The 21,310-nt window shown below is 52.7% G+C and overlaps 1 protein-coding gene across 9 annotated transcripts in view; it reads left to right on the top strand.

Moving 5' to 3' along the window:
• The window catches only part of Arhgef10 (Rho guanine nucleotide exchange factor 10), an 80,520-nt gene that overhangs the window by 19,440 nt on the left and 39,770 nt on the right, over positions 1-21,310 (top strand). For 6 of the 9 annotated variants that reach the window (XM_063234992.1, XM_063234994.1, XM_063234996.1 and 3 more), the window contains 8 exons: positions 1,348-1,511; positions 3,318-3,434; positions 5,470-5,584; positions 7,302-7,408; positions 18,060-18,137; positions 18,369-18,548; positions 19,940-20,056; positions 21,143-21,235. In XM_063234992.1, coding sequence (XP_063091062.1) covers positions 1,348-1,511; positions 3,318-3,434; positions 5,470-5,584; positions 7,302-7,408; positions 18,060-18,137; positions 18,369-18,548; positions 19,940-20,056; positions 21,143-21,235 — 971 coding nt within the window. The remainder of the gene's footprint in view (positions 1-1,347; positions 1,512-3,317; positions 3,435-5,469; positions 5,585-7,301; positions 7,409-18,059; positions 18,138-18,368; positions 18,549-19,939; positions 20,057-21,142; positions 21,236-21,310) is intronic. The other 3 variants (XM_063234998.1, XM_063234997.1, XM_063234993.1) reach the window with 2 other exon arrangements.

Raw genomic sequence — 21,310 nt, 5'->3', positions numbered from 1 at the left:
ACTGCCAGACCTGGATGATGGCAATGGCTTCTGTTCACAAATCTAGAGGACTCTCTCTGCCTTCAGAATAAAGCCATCTGAATTCTGCAGTGGGCGGAAGCATGAAGAGCTTGTGCCATCATTGTGCAGCCTCTCTGAGCTCTCATTTCCAGTGCAGGGGTGTTTGCTCTCGCGCGTCCCGCGCATTGCCCTCATCCTGGAAAGTGTGCTTGCCAGTGCTTGGCTCCTTGGGCTCTCAGGCTGTGAACAGCACGGATGCCATCACCTCTCAGAGGAAGCTCGGCCTCTGAAGGCATGGAGATGCTGTGAATGCTCGTCCTGTTCTTAGCTGATGACATGTGCAGGCAGTCTCCGGAAGTCTGCTGTCTGATAAGTTTAGGTGGACTGCGGGTTGTCTAGGCTCCTGTGGTTGACAGGCGAAGTCAGAAAGCCACCTGGACTCTGGGAGTTCAAGCAGTGACAGTTTCAGCCTCCACAAGGCCCAGTGCTAGACCGCAGTACCAAGGACAAACAAAGACTGCTGTGTGTCCCTGCCGCACCCTTGGCCGCCCTAGGCCTCCATGCTGGCAGGAGCTGGCTGTGGGTGGCAGGCAGTGCTGTGTGGCTCAGCTCTGTGTGGCAGCCGGAGTCGGGTCTGCCTGGCCTGATCTTGGGTCAGGGTGTGGATCGTGGAACAAGGGAGGCACTCCTCGCTGAGAGCCTTTTAAGCAAAGGTCCTTTAATGGAGGGCTTTGTCATCCTTCCTCTCAGGGGTAGTAGGACACACTCTTCAATGTTCCTACTGATGTGACAAAACACATGTAATACACTGGCACGGTTTTATACATCTTACTGGACAAGTTCTAACACAGAGGAAACGTACAGGTGTCGGAAGTAAGCTTCACTGTGTGAGTGCTCCTGTGTCTCATCTGTGTGGCCGTTCAGGGCTGCCTGTCGTCCACCTGTCTGCCATCATCTGCCGTCCCCCTGCCGACCTGCCCACCATCTTCCAGTACCCAGCCCTCTCCACCTGCCTGGTGTCCGTCTGCCTAGCTGTCTATCTCACCCAGTGAAGAAAGCCCCGTTGTGGAAATTCACTCTTTCCACAAATGTTAGGTGTCGTGGTGGTGGGTTCAGATAGGCCAGAGGTCCCTGGGAGCAGGCAGGGATCCTGGGAGCCACCTGCAGAGGTGCCATGACCCCACCTACCCGACGCACCAAGAGTTCTGAGAGCCAAGTGTGGGGAGCACCCCAGTGAGGCTGGTGGCCCACCATCCCTCACATGTGCTAATGCCTTGGCTCTAGGATGAGTGAGCGAGTGAGCTCTGTGTTTGAGTTTTAACTTGGTCTTGGAATTTGTGTGTTCAGATGAAATGATTTATGATGATGTCGAGAACGGAGAGCAAGGAGGAAACAGTTCTGTGGAGTACGGCTGGAGCTCCAGTGAGTTCGAGAGCTACGAGGAGCAGAGTGACTCAGAATGCAGGAACGGTGTGCCCAGGTCCTTCCTGCGCGGCAGCCACAGGAAGCAAGTAGGTGTGCGGCCTCGGGTGCATGGGGCTGTGGATAAAGGCTGCAGGCTGCTGCTCTGAGAGGTCGACATGTGGTTTGGGCCATACACAGTGTGGGTAAAGGCCACTGTGCCTGTCGTTTCCCGAAGTGGGGTCCAGGACATGGGCCTTGCACTCAGGAGCAGAGGCAGGCTCACTGTCCCTGGCATGGAGAGTGGAGGGCACAGTCATGGCTCCTGGGGTCCCAGGGGCCCTGTGAAGGAGAGAGAACCCTTACAGGGGTCCCCTGGTGCACACAGGATGCACAGAGCCCTCACACAGGGTCCCCAGGTGCACTCACCCTGTCTCCTGGATCTGTACTCCCTGAAGCACTGTGGGCCCAGCCTCTCCCCATGTGCGGGAGGCTGGGGTCATAGGGTGCTGAGAGTGACAGAGATCCAAGGTTCTATACCACTGGAAATCTTTTTGAGTGTAGGAAATCTGTGTGACCCCATGTGAGAGCCCTGTGTGCCTCACATTTGCCCACCGTGGGGAGTCACTATGTGTACATAGTGCAGTGTCATTTTTTCTTCTGCCCCACCTGTCCCCTGCCTGTCCTCCACCTTTTGCACAAGTCCTCTCAGTTTCCTCTTTATCTGTTTTCTAGTTTGCTCTTTGAATTATTACTTGCACTTGGGTTTCTTCTGAAGCTGGGATCAGAGGGGGAACATGGAGCCCAAAAGCGTGAGCTTTGGTGTGGGTCAGGTGGCCAGTCTGGAGCTTTATGAGTACACGTGCAGGGTCCTCATTGCAGCTGGGCAGGTACCTGTGTTGCTTTGCTGGCCATGGGCACCACGTGTATAGTTCCCTCCCAGGCGACAGGCGGGCTCGGCCAGAGACTCTTCGGGGGCCTCAGTTGCAGAGATGGCCTTTCCCGTGGTTGCCGAGTTGTCTTTAACATCCCGACCCCTGACCCTGCTCACAGAAGGCAGGAACAGCTGCTGGTTTGCAGTGGACACCCCGACTCCATCATGGACAGGGCTTGTCCAGGACTTAGGTCTTTTCCTCAGCCAGCATTACTCATCTTGCGTTGCCTGCGGGCACAGTGCTGGTGTGGTTGGCAGGGCTCATGAGCAGGGAAAGTTTGGGTTGGTGCGGTCATGTCAGACCCCCTGACTTACCTTGAAGCCGGCAGAGTCACCAAGCAGTGAGGGCCCAGCAGAGGGCAGGCCATGTCAGGTCCAGGCTGGCAGCTGCTGCACACTCTGCTCTGTCCTGCCCTGCCCTGAGGCAGCCCCAGGATTCCAGAGGAGCTTCTACCACGCCAGTGCAGACATCGGGGTCTCTGCCTGGGAAGTGGGCAAGGCCAGCAGGATCTGGCTGTCCTAGTCCTGACGAGGCCCCAGCGCAGCCCTGCTAGATTCGGGTGGGGGTGCTCTGGGACCTCGTGGATTGGGCCAGTGGAGATGGAGAGCTGTGTGTTTATACTGTCCTGGAAGGCGGCAGATGTTAAAAGCTGCACACATGGATGAAGCTGGCACATCCTCCCAGCAGCCATTTCACCCATGTTTAGTGTGTCCTTTGGCTGACATGAGGACGCCCAGGGTTTAGGCTGCCTGAGTGTTTCTGAGATGTTTGTGGGGCAGAAAGTGGTCCAGGAAACCCCGGCCACCCACCCATCAGCTGAAGCCTGGAACCCCAGCACCTGTCTGTTCTTGCATACATGTCTGTGGGGACTTGCACGCACATGTGCCCCCTCAGGAAGCAGTGGGGCTGGCCGTGGCCTGAGTGGTGGGCTCGGGTCTGGCTGGGCCCTGTTTTGAAAGATGCTGTCTCTTTGTGCCACAGCTCTCTCATGACCTAACCCGCTTAAAGGCGCACTGTGAGGAAAAGATGAGAGACTTGGTGGCCAGCACGGTGGGAGCTGTGGAGGTGCAGCAGCTAAAGCGCAGGCAGGAGTGGAAGGTAGTGTGGTCCTCTTTGACGGGGGCTGACCGCGCCCACGCCAGCCCCTCCTGCCCCCACAGTGGTTCTCAGTGTGTGGCCCAGGGCTGCTGGGGTCACACTGAATCTGAGGACTGTGTTCTCCTCGTGCTCTGCCTCTCCTGAGTGACTGGGGGAGCATTCTGGAAGCTCTGGTGTGCACCTCAGTCGGTGGCAGGCAGAGCCCAGCTGTGTTGGAAAGAGGTCCAGAGTACAGAACATCATTATTCGAGTTTCAAGCAGTAAGGTAGTTTGTCATAAATAGGTTATTTAAGATAATAAATAATAGATTTACCTCTTAAATGGACATTAGCAAGAAATCCTTGAAATTTTTCTAAGGTCTGACTTCCATACAGCCATGACCATACAGCCATGATCTATTGGACAGTAAAACCCTGGTAAACTAAATTTTGGGGGGCTGGGGTGTAGCTCAGTGGCAGAGCACATGATTAGCAGTAGGCAAGGCTGAGTCCAACCCCAGCATGCTAAAAACAAGGTACTAATACTGAGGATTTGTAAGTGTATGCAGGACTCCTGGGCCAGAAAGTCTGAGAATGCTAGATTTGGAGACTCAATGGTCGGTTCCTTGAGGTGTGTTTTAAAAGGGCACTGTCAAGTAATCCTCCCTGCGGCCTGGCCTCAGACCCTTTGCACCTGTGACCAGCTCCTCACAGGAAGTCGGTGTCTGCCTGGCCCCTGCAGCAGTGGCCCTCAATGCAGCCTGGATGTTCTGGGCTTCTCAGGCAGTGGTGACTCCCAGGCACACAGGACGGTGGTGGAGGCCACTTCAAAACTTGCAGGTGCTTCAGGCTCTGGAAGCTGGCTGCTGAGGTGTGGGGTGAAGCTCCATCACAGATGCAGCAAGCACAGGGCTGGGCTGGGCCCCAGGCAGCCAAGGAGCAGGCTGGGCATGGGGTTGGAGTGGGGCGCTCAGGTCCTGGGACTTCGGTGGGTTTCCATCTGCTCCAGGTGAGGACAGGACTCTGCAGCCCTCTGATTCTTGAGGGTCAGGTGGGCACCATGGCTTGCAGACCAGATCTGAGGCCAGAAAGGAGTGGGCTAGGAGTGACTTGGAGCAGTCTGGGTGGGTGCATGCCCTGGGCTGAGCTGGAAGCCAGTGGGGTCGCATGCCTGAAGAGGTAGGCAGGCAGCTGTGGCTTTGAAGTTTTTGGCTGGAAAGTTGGGGAGAATGGTCTGGCAGATGCAGAAATGGAAATGGAGAGCTATTGGGTTCCTGAGCAGGGATTTAGTTCAGTGCTTAGTTCAGTCCCTGAGGCAGTCCTGGGGGCCCCTTGGGAGCCAAGTGGGGCAGACAGCACACTAGGAGAGCATGGAAGGATGTTTTGCCTCTGTGCGGGCTGTTAGGTGTTCTCTGGAGGGAGCCGTCGATCCCTGGTGGACACTCAAGTTAGGTTTCTGCAGGAGAGGAGATCAGGCTGGTGCTACCTGTGGAAGGCGCAGGTGCTCTGGTGGAAGCCAGGGTCTGGAGCTGCAGCGCAGTGGGGTTGTCATCCTCCGTCTCAAGGCTCTGAAGAGCAGTGGCGTTTGCTGGGTCCTTGGATTGGCTGTCCCGCTGTGCCCCATCCATCAGGCCCCATCTCCCTCCAGCTACTGTGAGTGGGACAGGGCCGCCTGTGCCAAGCTGGCTCCGGAGCGCAGGGTCGGTGCTGCTGCTTGCTGTGCAGCTTGGGACCTTCGTCCCTACCCTGTATCCCATGATGCTGCAGAGCTATCCTGCTGAGAGTGACTGCAGAGACAGCACTGACTTTCAGATGGAGCAGGAAACTGTGGCAGTGTCCAGGAGGGCTCTATTTTTAAATTTCACTTTTCATTTTATTTAAAAATAATGAAAAGTAGCTAAAAGCCACACACACAATAACCAAGCTCTTCTACCACAAAAAGCCAGCTTTGGATAATGTTTCATGACCAGACTACTTGACAGTATTCTTTTAAAACGACGGAAACAGCAAGAAGTTGCAGGGCTGGTGCTGCTTCTCATGCGTCTGCTTTCTTACAGATGCAGAAGCTCATGAAGGCAGCCAAGGAGGGCACCAAGGATGGGCTGGAGCGGACCAAAGCCGCTGTGAAGAGGGGCCGCTCCTTCATCAGGACCAAGTCCTTCATCTCTCTAGGTCCGGGCATGTTTGGGCTTGATGGGTCCAGGTCATGGGCGCCAGTGGGAGGGTATGGAAAGGGACGAGATCACATAGGCGCAGCAGGAGTGAAGCCATCCCAGGACGCTGGCTCCCTGCTGTCCCCACAGCGGGACTGGTCGTGACCACCTCATCCCTGGCCCTGACCCTGCATTCCACAGGTGCCAGAGCTGCAGACCTGCACAGAGGTCATGCTGGCAGTGTGCCTCCACATGGTCTGCTCCTTAAAACCTGTGGTGAGAGTGATCAGCCATCCTGACTCACTGGGGATGGAGAGTGGCCCACTCTGCTACTAGGCATAGAGGGCTGTGCCTGGGGCAGTGTGTTGGACATCCTGGATTCCTTGGGGCCTCTGGCACAGATGTGTTGCCCTGTGTCTGCGGCGTGCTGCACTGGATCTGTGAGTGTGCATCCTTCCACATCTCAGCCACTCCAGGACTCTGTATGTAGCTGTGCTGATGCACGCATGGCTTTAAATAATGCTAGCCAGGAGTGAAGACACAACCTTCACCTCAGTACACTGTGAGACCTAGGCAGCAGGATCCCAAGTCTCTGCTCATTCAGCCTGAGGGACTGGGCAACTTAGCAAGACCTTGTCTCCAAATAGAAAATACAGACAGGCTGGAGATGCCACTCCAGGAATGGGCACACACACGCAAGGAAGTGCAGCACCTTAGAGGTTTCCTCATGGAGAGTGCTGCAAATGACCTCTGCCATTGGAACTAAACTGACCTGGCTCTTAGCATCCGACCTGGGGAACCCTGCATAAGTTTTGTTCCTCTCTGGCTGAGCTGTCTCCGATCCACCACGTTGTCTCTGAGCTGAGACACCAGGGCCTGTACACAAGGGCCATAGTTCTCAGTCCTGGATGTGCCCAGCCACTGCCCAGTACCCACCAGTCTCTGGGAGGGCCTGAGCTCTTGCAGCTTGCAAAGCCAGCAGCCAACATCTGCATGGCCGGCCTCTGAGTCTTCGATGAGAAGAGTAAGGTTCCATGGCCTATAACGGCCCATGTTCTGGAATCTTTAGCGCCTGTCTGTGGCTGTTTTGTGAACCCAGGCCTTCACACCAAGCCACACCACTCGTGCTGATTTTTCAGTATTTGGTTTTGAGACAAGTTGTCTGTAAATTGCCCAGGCTGGGCTTGAACTTGTGAACCTCTTACCGTGGCCTTGCAGAATGCTGAAAGTTCAGGTTTGTGCCACTATACCAAGCTGTATCTGGATTTTAAAAATGAACTTAGTTTTGGTTCAGACGTCCTTTAGAGTTTTAGAAAATAGTACCTCTTCAGACTTCCAGGGAGAGGTGAGGATGGACAGTTGGGAAACACAGAGTCCCAGTCTCACACACAGCCTCAGTCTTCACGGTGTCAGCTATCTCCTGGAGCCCTCAGTTTCCGGTCTGAGCACCACAGGTGGGGAGGGAGCCCCACCCCCCATGCCGCTGTCTGGCTATCCACCTGATGCCTCTGCCTGAGTTAAAACTTCTGTGTTGAAGCTGCCACGTATCTGCACTGTCTTACCTCTATAGGAAGAATGACTATTGGGTTTTTTAAAGTTTCAATTTAATCAGAGCTGAGTGTGAAGGGAAATTCTACACAGAAGACTTCTCTGGCAGCTGGCCTAGTGCACCGTACTGTGAACCAGTGTAAGCATGTGGGTTCCGTGTGACATTTGTGCATCTCACCTATTTTAAGACCACAGGTCTGGTCTGGAGGAGGAGCACAGCCTGTTCATTGATGTGGACTGCAGGCACCCGGAGGCTGTACTGACACCAATGCCCGAGGGGCTGTCTCAGCAGCAGGTAGGATGGGCAGCAGCTCTTGGCGTTGGCGGTGGCCACCTCAGCCCAGCCCAGCCAGTGTGTGTCTGCTCCCCTTGGTCCCGCCTAGGCCCCCTGCCTGCAGTCTGCTCCGTGCTACAGGGCAGATGAGGTACTTGGGGCCCTGGTCTTACTCTGGCCTCAGTTCAGGCCATCCTGGCCCTTGAGCTCTTTGGCTGTGATCCAGAGCATGGCTGTAAGAAGTGTGGGAGACACATTCTTTCTGATGGTCAATTTTACCAGCTTGAATTCATTACAGAGAATTGGTGAATAGGACTGCGTAGTGTGTGGACTCAGGTTGAGGTTAAAATGATAGACTCTAAAATAAAGTAAAATGAAACAAAATCAAACTAAATTAAATGCTAGACTTCTACTAGCCAATGAAATTACCTTAATATAATTTGTTTCTTAAAATCTGACAAAAGGGGCTGGGGATTTTAGCTCAGCGGCATAAGCGCCTGCCTTGCAAGCATGCAGTTGTGAGTTTGATCCCTGGTACCGGTAAAAAAAAAAAAAGAAAAAAAAATCTGACAAAAGGTAGCAAAGCAGAAAAATCAATGAATTCCATTTGATTGTCTTTGGGGGGAAGGAAGAGAAACTTTAAAAAATAAAATAACACCACAGAATCTGTGGGCCTCTCCAGGCAGGGGCGAGTCTCTCAGTGGACGTTGAGCTCTTTCCCCTGGGGCAGTGTAGTGCGAATCTGGGAGTCTGCAGACCAGATGGAAAGACAGATGAGTGTTAGTGGTGTATGTAGATGATGGGTAAATTGTTACAGACCACACATATATAAAAGAAAAACATAAAAATGCTACATGGCGCCATTTGCCCAGGAGCTGTTCAGTGCTTGGATAGGCTGGAATCATAAGGTTATGCTGCTTTAGAATTGAAGTGGGAACTAAGGGAGCAAATTCCTAAGAGGAAAGGAGGAAAGGGGTGAGGAGCCGGGCAGCTGGTTTGGGAGCAGTCCCCACATGGGGCGATGGGCAGGAGGAGCCCCAGAGAAGAGGACTTGTCACTGCTAGCTGGGCAGTACACGGCCCCTGAGGTTCCACCAGTGAGTGGGCGAGGCGCCCGAGGGAGCACATTAACCTGCACACAGCACCAGGCCGGGCCGGGAGGAGTGTCCCGTGTTTGTTTCCACTCTCATCATGGCCTTCAGCCTTTGTGCGCCGTGGGGAGATGGCATGGTGACACGGGATTGTCCATAGATTGGCTAGGAACACCGATGTGGCACATTCTTCCATGCTGGCATCTGGCTTACACATCATGTGCCCTTAGGAATTCAAAAGAGGGAAAAGGACCCTCGACACCCTCCTACCAGGTGCGCATTGGAGTACCTTATTGACCCAGTGCCTTGATTGATTTGTGTAGATTGTCTGACAGACTGCCAGGGAAAGGGCCCTGGTGTCCCTGGGGGCCATCCCGTCCCAGCAGTGTAGGCGGTGTTGACAGAAGACCCCCTCTGTGCAGAAGGAAGGGCCTCACAGAGCTGGGCGCAACCTGGACTGAGCACTGACGCTGTGGAGGCCGTGGGAGCTGTGAGGAGGGGTGACGCGGGTGAGGAGTTGTGGGGTCTGTGGGAAGAAGCAGTCGGCTGTGGGGCCTGAGTGGGCTGCAGTGTTTGCGAGCTGATTGAGGAGGTGTGATGGAGGTGGTGAGCAGAGGTTAGCTGTCAGGTGTGTGAGGAAACAGCACAGTGTGAGTGTGAGCAGAGGGCGTGAGCAAGGGATGAGGGCCGTGAGGAGCCCCAGGGTGGCCAAGACCTTGAACCGTGAGACGGTCAGTGTGTGCAGTGAAGTGGTTGAGGAGACAACCAAGGTGGGGATCTGAGAAGAGACTGTGGGGTGGGCTCTGAGGGGACCCTAAAGGGTGTGAGGTGTGAGATATGAGAGGGGACATGGAGGAGTACGCAGAATGTGAGGGAAGAGACAGTATGAGTGTGAAATATGTGAGCACACAGAGAAAGAGGATAGTGTGTGTGAGGAGCCAGTGTGGGTTTGGTGTGTGAGCACACAGTGAGTGCGGGTATAGTGTGTGTGAGGAGACAGGGTAGGCGTGGGGTGTGAGCACCCAGTGAGTGTGGGTGTAATGTGTGTGAGGAAATAGTGTGGGAGTAGGGTGTGAGCACACTGTGTGGGTGTGTGTGAGCACACAGTGAGTGTGGGTGTAATGTGGGTGAGGAGACAGTGTAGGTATGGGGTGTGAGCACACAGTGAGTGTGTGTGTAATGTGTGTGAGGAAATAGTGTGGGAGTGGGTGTGAGCACACTGTGGGTGTAGAGTGTATGAAGAGGCAGTGTGGGCGTGGGGTGTGAGCACCCAGTGAGAGTGGGTGTAGTGTGTGTGAGGAGACAGTGTAGGCGTGGGGTGTGAGCACCCAGTGAGAGTGGGTATAATGTGTGTGAGGTGACTGTGGGTGTTGGGTGTGAGCACAGTGTGTATGGGTGTAGTGTGGGTGAAGAGACTGTGGATGTGGGGTGTGAGCACCCAGTGAGAGTGGGTGTAGTGTGTGTGAGGAGACAGTGTAGGCGTGGGGTGTGAGCACACAGTGAGAGTGGGTATAATGTGTGTGAGGTGACTGTGGGTGTTGGGTGTGAGCACAGTGTGTATGGGTGTAGTGTGGGTGAAGAGACTGTGGATGTGGGGTGTGAGCACCCAGTGAGAGTGGGTGTAGTGTGTGTGAGGAGACAGTGTAGGCGTGGGGTGTGAGCACCCAGTGAGAGTGGGTATAATGTGTGTGAGGTGACTGTGGGTGTTGGGTGTGAGCACAGTGTGTATGGGTGTAGTGTGGGTGAAGAGACTGTGGATGTGGGGTGTGAGCACCCAGTGAGAGTGGGTGTAGTGTGTGTGAGGAGACAGTGTAGGCGTGGGGTGTGAGCACACAGTGAGAGTGGGTATAATGTGTGTGAGGTGACTGTGGGTGTTGGGTGTGAGCACAGTGTGTATGGGTGTAGTGTGGGTGAAGAGACTGTGGATGTGGGGTGTGAGCACCCAGTGAGTGTGGGTGTAGTGTGTGTGAGGAGACAGTGTAGGCGTGGGGTGTGAGCACACAGTGAGTGTGTGTGTAATGTGTGTGAGGAAATAGTGTGGGAGTGGGGTGTGAGCACACTGTGGGTGTAGAGTATATGAAGAGGCAGTGTGGGCGTGGGGTGTGAGCACCCAGTGAGAGTGGGTGTAGTGTGTGTGAGGAGACAGTGTAGGCGTGGGGTGTGAGCACCCAGTGAGAGTGGGTATAATGTGTGTGAGGTGACTGTGGGTGTTGGGTGTGAGCACAGTGTGTATGGGTGTAGTGTGGGTGAAGAGACTGTGGATGTGGGGTGTGAGCACCCAGTGAGAGTGGGTGTAGTGTGTGTGAGGAGACAGTGTAGGCGTGGGGTGTGAGCACACAGTGAGAGTGGGTATAATGTGTGTGAGGTGACTGTGGGTGTTGGGTGTGAGCACAGTGTGTATGGGTGTAGTGTGGGTGAAGAGACTGTGGATGTGGGGTGTGAGCACCCAGTGAGAGTGGGTGTAGTGTGTGTGAGGAGACAGTGTAGGCGTGGGGTGTGAGCACACAGTGAGAGTGGGTATAATGTGTGTGAGGTGACTGTGGGTGTTGGGTGTGAGCACAGTGTGTATGGGTGTAGTGTGGGTGAAGAGACTGTGGATGTGGGGTGTGAGCACCCAGTGAGAGTGGGTGTAGTGTGTGTGAGGAGACAGTGTAGGCGTGGGGTGTGAGCACACAGTGAGAGTGGGTATAATGTGTGTGAGGTGACTGTGGGTGTTGGGTGTGAGCACAGTGTGTATGGGTGTAGTGTGGGTGAAGAGACTGTGGATGTGGGGTGTGAGCACCCAGTGAGAGTGGGTGTAGTGTGTGTGAGGAGACAGTGTAGGCGTGGGGTGTGAGCACACAGTGAGAGTGGGTATAATGTGTGTGAGGTGACTGTGGGTGTTGGGTGTGAGCACAGTGTGTATGGGTGTAGTGTGGGTGAAGAGACTGTGGATGTGGGGTGTGAGCACCCAGTGAGAGTGGGTGTAGTGTGTGTGAGGAGACAGTGTAGGCGTGGGGTGTGAGCACCCAGTGAGAGTGGGTATAATGTGTGTGAGGTGACTGTGGGTGTTGGGTGTGAGCACAGTGTGTATGGGTGTAGTGTGGGTGAAGAGACTGTGGATGTGGGGTGTGAGCACCCAGTGAGAGTGGGTGTAGTGTGTGTGAGGAGACAGTGTAGGCGTGGGGTGTGAGCACACAGTGAGAGTGGGTATAATGTGTGTGAGGTGACTGTGGGTGTTGGGTGTGAGCACAGTGTGTATGGGTGTAGTGTGGGTGAAGAGACTGTGGATGTGGGGTGTGAGCACCCAGTGAGAGTGGGTGTAGTGTGTGTGAGGAGACAGTGTAGGCGTGGGGTGTGAGCACACAGTGAGAGTGGGTATAATGTGTGTGAGGTGACTGTGGGTGTTGGGTGTGAGCACAGTGTGTATGGGTGTAGTGTGGGTGAAGAGACTGTGGATGTGGGGTGTGAGCACCCAGTGAGAGTGGGTGTAGTGTGTGTGAGGAGACAGTGTAGGCGTGGGGTGTGAGCACACAGTGAGAGTGGGTATAATGTGTGTGAGGTGACTGTGGGTGTTGGGTGTGAGCACAGTGTGTATGGGTGTAGTGTGGGTGAAGAGACTGTGGATGTGGGGTGTGAGCACCCAGTGAGTGTGGGTGTAGTGTGTGTGAGGAGACAGTGTAGGCGTGGGGTGTGAGCACACAGTGAGTGTGTGTGTAATGTGTGTGAGGAAATAGTGTGGGAGTGGGGTGTGAGCACACTGTGGGTGTAGAGTATATGAAGAGGCAGTGTGGGCGTGGGGTGTGAGCACCCAGTGAGAGTGGGTGTAGTGTGTGTGAGGAGACAGTGTAGGCGTGGGGTGTGAGCACCCAGTGAGAGTGGGTATAATGTGTGTGAGGTGACTGTGGGTGTTGGGTGTGAGCACAGTGTGTATGGGTGTAGTGTGGGTGAAGAGACTGTGGATGTGGGGTGTGAGCACCCAGTGAGAGTGGGTGTAGTGTGTGTGAGGAGACAGTGTAGGCGTGGGGTGTGAGCACACAGTGAGAGTGGGTATAATGTGTGTGAGGTGACTGTGGGTGTTGGGTGTGAGCACAGTGTGTATGGGTGTAGTGTGGGTGAAGAGACTGTGGATGTGGGGTGTGAGCACCCAGTGAGAGTGGGTGTAGTGTGTGTGAGGAGACAGTGTAGGCGTGGGGTGTGAGCACACAGTGAGAGTGGGTATAATGTGTGTGAGGTGACTGTGGGTGTTGGGTGTGAGCACAGTGTGTATGGGTGTAGTGTGGGTGAAGAGACTGTGGATGTGGGGTGTGAGCACCCAGTGAGAGTGGGTGTAGTGTGTGTGAGGAGACAGTGTAGGCGTGGGGTGTGAGCACACAGTGAGAGTGGGTATAATGTGTGTGAGGTGACTGTGGGTGTTGGGTGTGAGCACAGTGTGTATGGGTGTAGTGTGGGTGAAGAGACTGTGGATGTGGGGTGTGAGCACCCAGTGAGTGTGGGTGTAGTGTGTGTGAGGAGACAGTGTAGGCGTGGGGTGTGAGCACCCAGTGAAAGTGGGTATAATGTGTGTGAGGTGACTGTGGGTGTTGGGTGTGAGCACAGTGTGTATGGGTGTAGTGTGGGTGAAGAGACTGTGGATGTGGGGTGTGAGCACCCAGTGAGAGTGGGTGTAGTGTGTGTGAGGAGACAGTGTAGGCGTGGGGTGTGAGCACACAGTGAGAGTGGGTATAATGTGTGTGAGGTGACTGTGGGTGTTGGGTGTGAGCACAGTGTGTATGGGTGTAGTGTGGGTGAAGAGACTGTGGATGTGGGGTGTGAGCACCCAGTGAGAGTGGGTGTAGTGTGTGTGAGGAGACAGTGTAGGCGTGGGGTGTGAGCACACAGTGAGAGTGGGTATAATGTGTGTGAGGTGACTGTGGGTGTTGGGTGTGAGCACAGTGTGTATGGGTGTAGTGTGGGTGAAGAGACTGTGGATGTGGGGTGTGAGCACCCAGTGAGAGTGGGTGTAGTGTGTGTGAGGAGACAGTGTAGGCGTGGGGTGTGAGCACACAGTGAGAGTGGGTATAATGTGTGTGAGGTGACTGTGGGTGTTGGGTGTGAGCACAGTGTGTATGGGTGTAGTGTGGGTGAAGAGACTGTGGATGTGGGGTGTGAGCACCCAGTGAGAGTGGGTGTAGTGTGTGTGAGGAGACAGTGTAGGCGTGGGGTGTGAGCACACAGTGAGAGTGGGTATAATGTGTGTGAGGTGACTGTGGGTGTTGGGTGTGAGCACAGTGTGTATGGGTGTAGTGTGGGTGAAGAGACTGTGGATGTGGGGTGTGAGCACCCAGTGAGAGTGGGTGTAGTGTGTGTGAGGAGACAGTGTAGGCGTGGGGTGTGAGCACACAGTGAGTGTGGGTATAATGTGTGTGAGGTGACTGTGGGTGTTGGGTGTGAGCACAGTGTGTATGGGTGTAGTGTGGGTGAAGAGACTGTGGATGTGGGGTGTGAGCACCCAGTGAGAGTGGGTGTAGTGTGTGTGAGGAGACAGTGTAGGCGTGGGGTGTGAGCACACAGTGAGAGTGGGTATAATGTGTGTGAGGTGACTGTGGGTGTTGGGTGTGAGCACAGTGTGTATGGGTGTAGTGTGGGTGAAGAGACTGTGGATGTGGGGTGTGAGCACCCAGTGAGTGTGGGTGTAGTGTGTGTGAGGAGACAGTGTAGGCGTGGGGTGTGAGCACACAGTGAGTGTGTGTGTAATGTGTGTGAGGAAATAGTGTGGGAGTGGGGTGTGAGCACACTGTGGGTGTAGAGTATATGAAGAGGCAGTGTGGGCGTGGGGTGTGAGCACCCAGTGAGAGTGGGTGTAGTGTGTGTGAGGAGACAGTGTAGGCGTGGGGTGTGAGCACCCAGTGAGAGTGGGTATAATGTGTGTGAGGTGACTGTGGGTGTTGGGTGTGAGCACAGTGTGTATGGGTGTAGTGTGGGTGAAGAGACTGTGGATGTGGGGTGTGAGCACCCAGTGAGTGTGGGTGTAGTGTGTGTGAGGAGACAGTGTAGGCGTGGGGTGTGAGCACACAGTGAGAGTGGGTATAATGTGTGTGAGGTGACTGTGGGTGTTGGGTGTGAGCACAGTGTGTATGGGTGTAGTGTGGGTGAAGAGACTGTGGATGTGGGGTGTGAGCACCCAGTGAGAGTGGGTGTAGTGTGTGTGAGGAGACAGTGTAGGCGTGGGGTGTGAGCACACAGTGAGAGTGGGTATAATGTGTGTGAGGTGACTGTGGGTGTTGGGTGTGAGCACAGTGTGTATGGGTGTAGTGTGGGTGAAGAGACTGTGGATGTGGGGTGTGAGCACCCAGTGAGTGTGGGTGTAGTGTGTGTGAGGAGACAGTGTAGGCGTGGGGTGTGAGCACACAGTGAGTGTGTGTGTAATGTGTGTGAGGAAATAGTGTGGGAGTGGGGTGTGAGCACACTGTGGGTGTAGAGTATATGAAGAGGCAGTGTGGGCGTGGGGTGTGAGCACCCAGTGAGAGTGGGTGTAGTGTGTGTGAGGAGACAGTGTAGGCGTGGGGTGTGAGCACCCAGTGAGAGTGGGTATAATGTGTGTGAGGTGACTGTGGGTGTTGGGTGTGAGCACAGTGTGTATGGGTGTAGTGTGGGTGAAGAGACTGTGGATGTGGGGTGTGAGCACCCAGTGAGTGTGGGTGTAGTGTGTGTGAGGAGACAGTGTAGGCGTGGGGTGTGAGCACACAGTGAGAGTGGGTATAATGTGTGTGAGGTGACTGTGGGTGTTGGGTGTGAGCACACAGTGAGTGTGGGTGTGGTGTGTGTGAAGAGGCAGTATAGGTATGGGGTGTGTGAGGGGACAGTGTGAGTGTGGGATGTGAGAACACAGTGAGTGTGGGTGTAATGTGTGTGAGGAGACAGTGTTGGTGTGGGGTGTGAGCCCACGGTGCATGTGGGTGTAATGTGTGTGAGGAGACAGTGTCGGTGTGAGAACACAGTGAATGTGAGTGTAATATGTGTGAGGAGGCTGTGTGGGTGTGGATGTGAGCGCACAGTGAGTGTGAGTATACTGAGTGTGAAGTGGCAGTTGGGTGTCTGTATTGCTGATGCAGTGAGTGTTGCCGTGATGCGTGCTATTAGGTCTTGGGTACGGCTGTGAGTGTGTAAGGATTTTCACTATGATGTGTGTGCGGAGACTCAGGAGGCCTGAGTGAAGGGTTGGGACTTGGGTAGTGTGCTTGCTCTGTGAGGACGCAGGGACGGGGTCCGGTGTCTGCGAGCAGGAGTGTGCTGTGCCGAGGCTGTGTGCACCAGGTGCAGATGTGTTCTGCCTGAATAGTGAATGCTGTTTGACCGGAGTGCACTCACCCATGTAGCACCCCTCCAGCCTGCATTGCTGTCTTTCTGACTGTGTGAGATGGTGAAGCCATCTCTGGTTTTTTGATGGTAATGGACCATCTCCTCCAAGGAGTCCTCTATCCTCATCTGTCCCCAGAGCTTTCTCTGGGATTCGGTTGGCCAGATGCTCAAGTTAATGGCTCAATGTATTTACTTCCCTTTTCCCCTGTATAAAGCAGAGGCGCTAAGGCAGGGTGTTTTACTCCTCTTATGTTGAGGTCTAGGGACATTCTGTATTCCAAGGGCTTTGAGTGTTGTCTTCTCTTAGTGCTATCAACCCTCAAGAGGTGAGAGCTGGACTCTTGGGTTCAAAAATTCATCCGTGTTTAGGAATCTGTATTTTTCCATTCAGCTTGGTCCCTTACAGTCATGATTCACATGAATTATTTTTTGCTGCTGGCAACTGTTCTCCACGGGTGTTTTGTCTTTAAAGGTTAAACTGGGAGTGTTGATGCTTGTGAAATCTTTTTGTTTCCCTTTCTGAACTGGAAAGAAGGGAACGTAATTTAATACTACATTTGAATGTTATTTTCATGGCCAGTTTTGGGATGGGGAAGGGAAGCCTTGCTTATTTCTTAAATTGCTGTTTACTTGACAGCTGCCCTGCTTCTTGAGGACACAGGATCCCAAAGCACGCACTGGCCCTATTCGGTGGTCCCCGAGCAGGGTGACCATGGAACTTTCCAGAGTTTCCTCTGCCTCAGACACAGTGATGCTGACCCCTTTTCCTGTCCTGGCTTTTCCTCCAGATCTGTTCCCCTCAAGCCAGTTACCTTCCTTTCTGCTTTATCTTTTTGGCTTTTTTTTTTCCACAACAAAAGCATTTTTCATTTAATTGCTCTCTGTGATCTTGGGTTTGTGGGTCCTAGAAAGATGTTAACAGCATTGGGCCCGGTCCTGTCCTGCTCCTCTGGGACTGCTGTTTAATGTGTTGCTTTTCACTGTCTGAAAGGACTAATGTCACCTGCAGTGGCCATGAAATCAGGAGATTGATTTCATATTTTAAATTAATTTATCCTGATTTCAGGGCCTTTGACTTACTATGCTATTCTGACCTCAGAATGCTGTATAAATTCTTAGATCTGACCCTAAAACAGTGTGACTCGGGAGCTTCGGGATTGTCTCTTGGAATTTGAGTTTTGGGAAGAATAATGGCCTAGACTGGGGGATTCAGGGGTCGTTTTTACAGTGGTGACTGTACCCAGCCTGTCCTATGAACCAGCCACAGTCAAGGTCCTGTGAATGGTGACCGCTGTCAGGAGCCAAGACCCCTCCAGTCCTTTGTTCTTTGCTAATGCTAGCCATACCTGGGTATTTGTATTTTTCGAAGACATCAGTTTCTTTAGATATCCTAGAAAGGCTTATTTTTGTCTTATAGCTTGAATTTGTAATCTTTTTTTGTAGAGAAAAATGACTCCAGTGTGAATCTTGTTTGCTCTGGAGTCTGCTTAATTCTGGGGAATTTCCTCCGTGGAAAATGCTCACTTTACCCACTAGGTGACACTGCAGTGTCTTCAGTGGTGTCAGTCAGCAGGAGATTGCTGGAAACCATGTGTGCCATGCACGCATGTGTGTGAGCCATAGGTCTGTGCTTTCCATACATAGGTGATGAAAAACAAACCCAGAGAATAACGCGAGTCTCTGAAATGCAGGCGTAGCAGATGCAGAGGTGTTTTTCAACTTTAAATGACATGAGTTTTTTTAACCGCCTACATTCTTAACCTCATTGCCGGCTCTTTACAAACAAATAAAAAATGAATAAAATCTATTCCTCCACCTTCCACAAGCTTCTTGTTTTTTTGTAATTGTGGAATAATGTTAGATAAGGACTGCTAATAGTATTTGAACAAGACTGGGACTTTTTTATGCGTAACACACACGAGGCATATAATCTAGTGTTGGGAACATGAAATTCAGTTGGTTAAGCCAGTTCATTATTGTGCATAAGTGAGTTTGTTTTAATGCTATGATGTTTTTTTGCTCTAGTTATAGTTTGTAATTTGAAGTTTAAAAGATAATAATGTAAGTGTGCTAACAGGGAAGTATATTTTGTACCTATAAGGCTAAAGGCACCATTTAAAATACTTTAAAGGCCTTTGTAGGTTTCTTTTACCTACTATTTAAAAGAAAACTTTTTATCAACAAGCCCCAACATACAAGTAAAACTTATCTCTGTGTATCCTAAACCAGTTTTCTAACATGGTATCTTGAAATTTCCAATAGGTTGTAAGAAGATATATTCTGGGTTCTATTGTTGAAAGTGAAAAAAACTACGTAGATGCTCTTAAGAGGATTTTGGAGGTACCTAAATGTCATACTATGTGATATCTACATTTCTGTTTCTGTTTTTGTGCATATATAACTTTGTTATAGGTTTTACATGCATGTATGTAAAATAAAATAAAACATGAAAATGTGAAGAGTTTTGTCTGTGCTGGGCACCGAAGCCAGTGACCTACTTTGAACTAAGTCTCACTCACCACAGTTGACCCTTACGTGGTCTTTTACTTCCCTTTAACATGCCTGGCCCAGCAATACGAGAAGCCGCTGTCTGAGCTGGAGCCTCGGATCCTGAGCCAGAGGAAGCTGAAGATGGTGTTCTACCGCATCAAGGAGATCCTGCAGTGCCATTCCCTGTTCCAGATTGCGCTGGCCAGCCGTGTGGCCGAGTGGGATGCTGTGGAGACCATAGGCGATGTCTTCGTGGCTTCGGTAACTCAGCTGGCCTGCCCAGTGGTCTCCATATACATGTCATCTTCCCCCTAGGCTGATGTTTAGTGTGCTGTGGGGCCCTTTGTGGTCTTCACTAGGACAAGGGCTGCTTCCCCAGGGCACTGGTGAGCCCTTAGGAGGTGTCCAGAGCCACTTTCGAGGGAGGCTAAGGGAAACATGCAGGAGGATGACAAAGATATATTCAGAAAGATGTCCAGGTGCACACCTTGTCAAGTCCTGGATGCAAAGGTAGACAGGCTGGTAATGCTTTTCTTGATGAACAAGGGCTCTGCTTGCTTAGTGGTTCTGTGAAATTGTACATCAGCCCCTCATCTGGGCCTAGTATCCTGGCCTAGTCCGTGTGCAGAGTTCTCCATGTGCAGGAACAATAGAAGAGTGGGCAATTCCTGGATGTCTCCCTCGTTGCTGTGTAGGAGACACAGGAACCCAGTGTTGGGACAGCTCTCTCCAGTGCTCTCTGGCACGAGAAGCAGCTGCCTGGAAACTACCGTGACAAGTTTGTGTTTGCCAGTTCTGAGTCCTTTTATCTCTGCTCCTTGTGAAGGCCTGTGCTGCATGTGTGCTAGGTTTCTGCTAGGGTATAGGAGGTTGTCGTTTACCAATCAGTGTCTGTAATTGTGTAGGATAACACCGTTGAGGGGTGTTAGCGTGCACTTTTTTAAGTGTTCATGTACTTAAATGAATGCTATGATAATGAAAACGAAAACTTTGTGTAATTATGTGCTTGATGCAGGATATAAGTTTGTAGGCTGCTTTGAAGCTAACAAGGGAACAGTTCCTTACTAGTAAGACTATTTGCATAATGCCCTTTATGGATCCTTGTGACAAACAAGAAGACAAATACTGGTTTTTCATTTGCTTTTTACATTTTCTGCCTATGCTATACAGTAACTTCACATTTACCTTGGAAATTTTTGGGAGTGCATATATAATATTCAGGATTGAACCCAGGGCCTTTGCACTGAGCTACATCTGCAACCCCTTTTTATTTTTATGTTGAGACAGGGTTTTATCAAGTTGCCCAGGCTGGTTTAAACTTGCAATTAACCCTCTGGCCTCAGGCTCACGGAGTGCTGGGATCACAGGGATGCGTTACCACACCTGACTAGATACACGTTTGAGAATGGAAAAAAACTTTTTTAAAAACCGAGATATGGGTGAAAGCAGGACTGGTCAGTGGCAGCCACATCAAACTGGCCACAGGACAGAGTCCCGGCCAGCGTGCAGGAAGCAGAAGTCAGCCACAGAGGGGAGCTGACCCGGGCGAAGGAAGGCAGGGATGGAGAGGGCCAGGGCAGGTTGCAGACCCTCCGAGTCAGTGAGAGGAGTGCTTGGCTTCTGGGTCACTTCCTTCTCCGTTCCCTGGGCAGTTTTCCAAGTCCATGGTGCTGGATGCGTACAGCGAGTATGTGAACAACTTCAGCACCGCCGTGGCCATCCTCAAGAAGACCTGTGCCACGAAGCCCGCTTTTCTTGAGTTTTTAAAGGTAAGCCCCGCTTCTCGCTGGCTTCTCATGCCCCCTCGTAGTGAGCTCCCGGTCCGAGTACCTTACAGGGAGGCCATGCCCGCTGGGTGTCTGAGGCTTGCTGTTGTCTCGCATGATCTTGGTACGATGGGTGAGCTGCACCTGCATATTGGTGTCCACTGACAATGCAGATGAATTTTAAGCCCTAATGAAGCTTTTTGAAAGCTTTGCCCATCCGTCAAAGTATATGCGTCTTTGCCCATCCGTTAAAGTATATGCGGAGGGGGACTGGCAGAGAGAAAGTGAAGATCCACCCCAGATCTGCTGGGCTGCCTGTCCCAGCACCATTTGGGAATGGAGGAAGCTCCACATCTACGATCCGTGTTGGAAAGTGACCCCTTGGTCAGAGCAGCATGCAGAGGCCTGGAGAGACAATCCTTAGCCTTGCACCCTTGTTCCTTTCCCCTTGGCCCTCAAGTAGGAGCCCTGTGGTGGACCTTTATTTCCCTGGGAGTCACAGACAGAGCCGGAGGCCTGATGGCGTGGCAGCAGCAGCATAGGAGGAGGTGCAGGAGGAGCCACCTTGGGAGACTGGCTGCCCATTCTAGAACCCTGGAGCAGAGTGTTTTCCTGGCTGGGGCTATGCTCTTGGAAACTCTGCTGCCCAGCAAGGATCTCACATCTGGGTGCCTGCCAGCAGCAGTGTTGTATTTCAGCTGTGATATTTTCCATCCCCTTTCTTATTAACACAGTGGTCCCTGCTGCTCCTGGACCAAGATTAAGACCCAGCCCAGCCTGGGGGACATGGTCTTGTGCCCTTTAGCTGTCACCAGAAAACACGGCCAAGCAGCAGATTTTCTTTCTCAAGGGTTGGCCAGGGCCTTGCTGAGGGTAGGGACTGCAGTGTGGTGCCCACCACAGTCCCTAGTGCCAGCAGCTGGGGGCCAGGGCCCGGCTATGCCACATAGGGTGGGGACCGCTCCAGAGCTCTGGGGAGCCTGTGACAGTGGGCTCTCCTCACCCCTGCTGACGTTTCTTCATCCCAAGCTGGGGACGCGTGTGGCGAGGGCTGTGCCTGCCTGCAGTGAGCAGTCTTCTTTCCCATAGCAGAGCCAGGAGGCGAGTCCCGACCGTGTCACGCTCTACAGCCTGATGATGAAGCCCATCCAACGGTTCCCACAGTTCATCCTCCTGCTGCAGGTGAGGCGCGGACTTCCCCCGGAGGAATGCAGGCCTCAGTGAGGCTGACCCTGTCCCCTGGCGGAGCTGGCAGTG

Source organism: Cavia porcellus, unplaced genomic scaffold, assembly GCF_034190915.1.
Source record: "Cavia porcellus strain 051 isolate PalLab524CR breed Dunkin Hartley unplaced genomic scaffold, mCavPor4.1 scaffold_24, whole genome shotgun sequence".
NCBI classification, from domain to species: domain Eukaryota; kingdom Metazoa; phylum Chordata; class Mammalia; order Rodentia; family Caviidae; genus Cavia; species Cavia porcellus.
The sequence above is the reverse complement of the archived record's forward strand: the minus strand, read 5'-3'. Positions and strand labels throughout refer to the sequence as shown.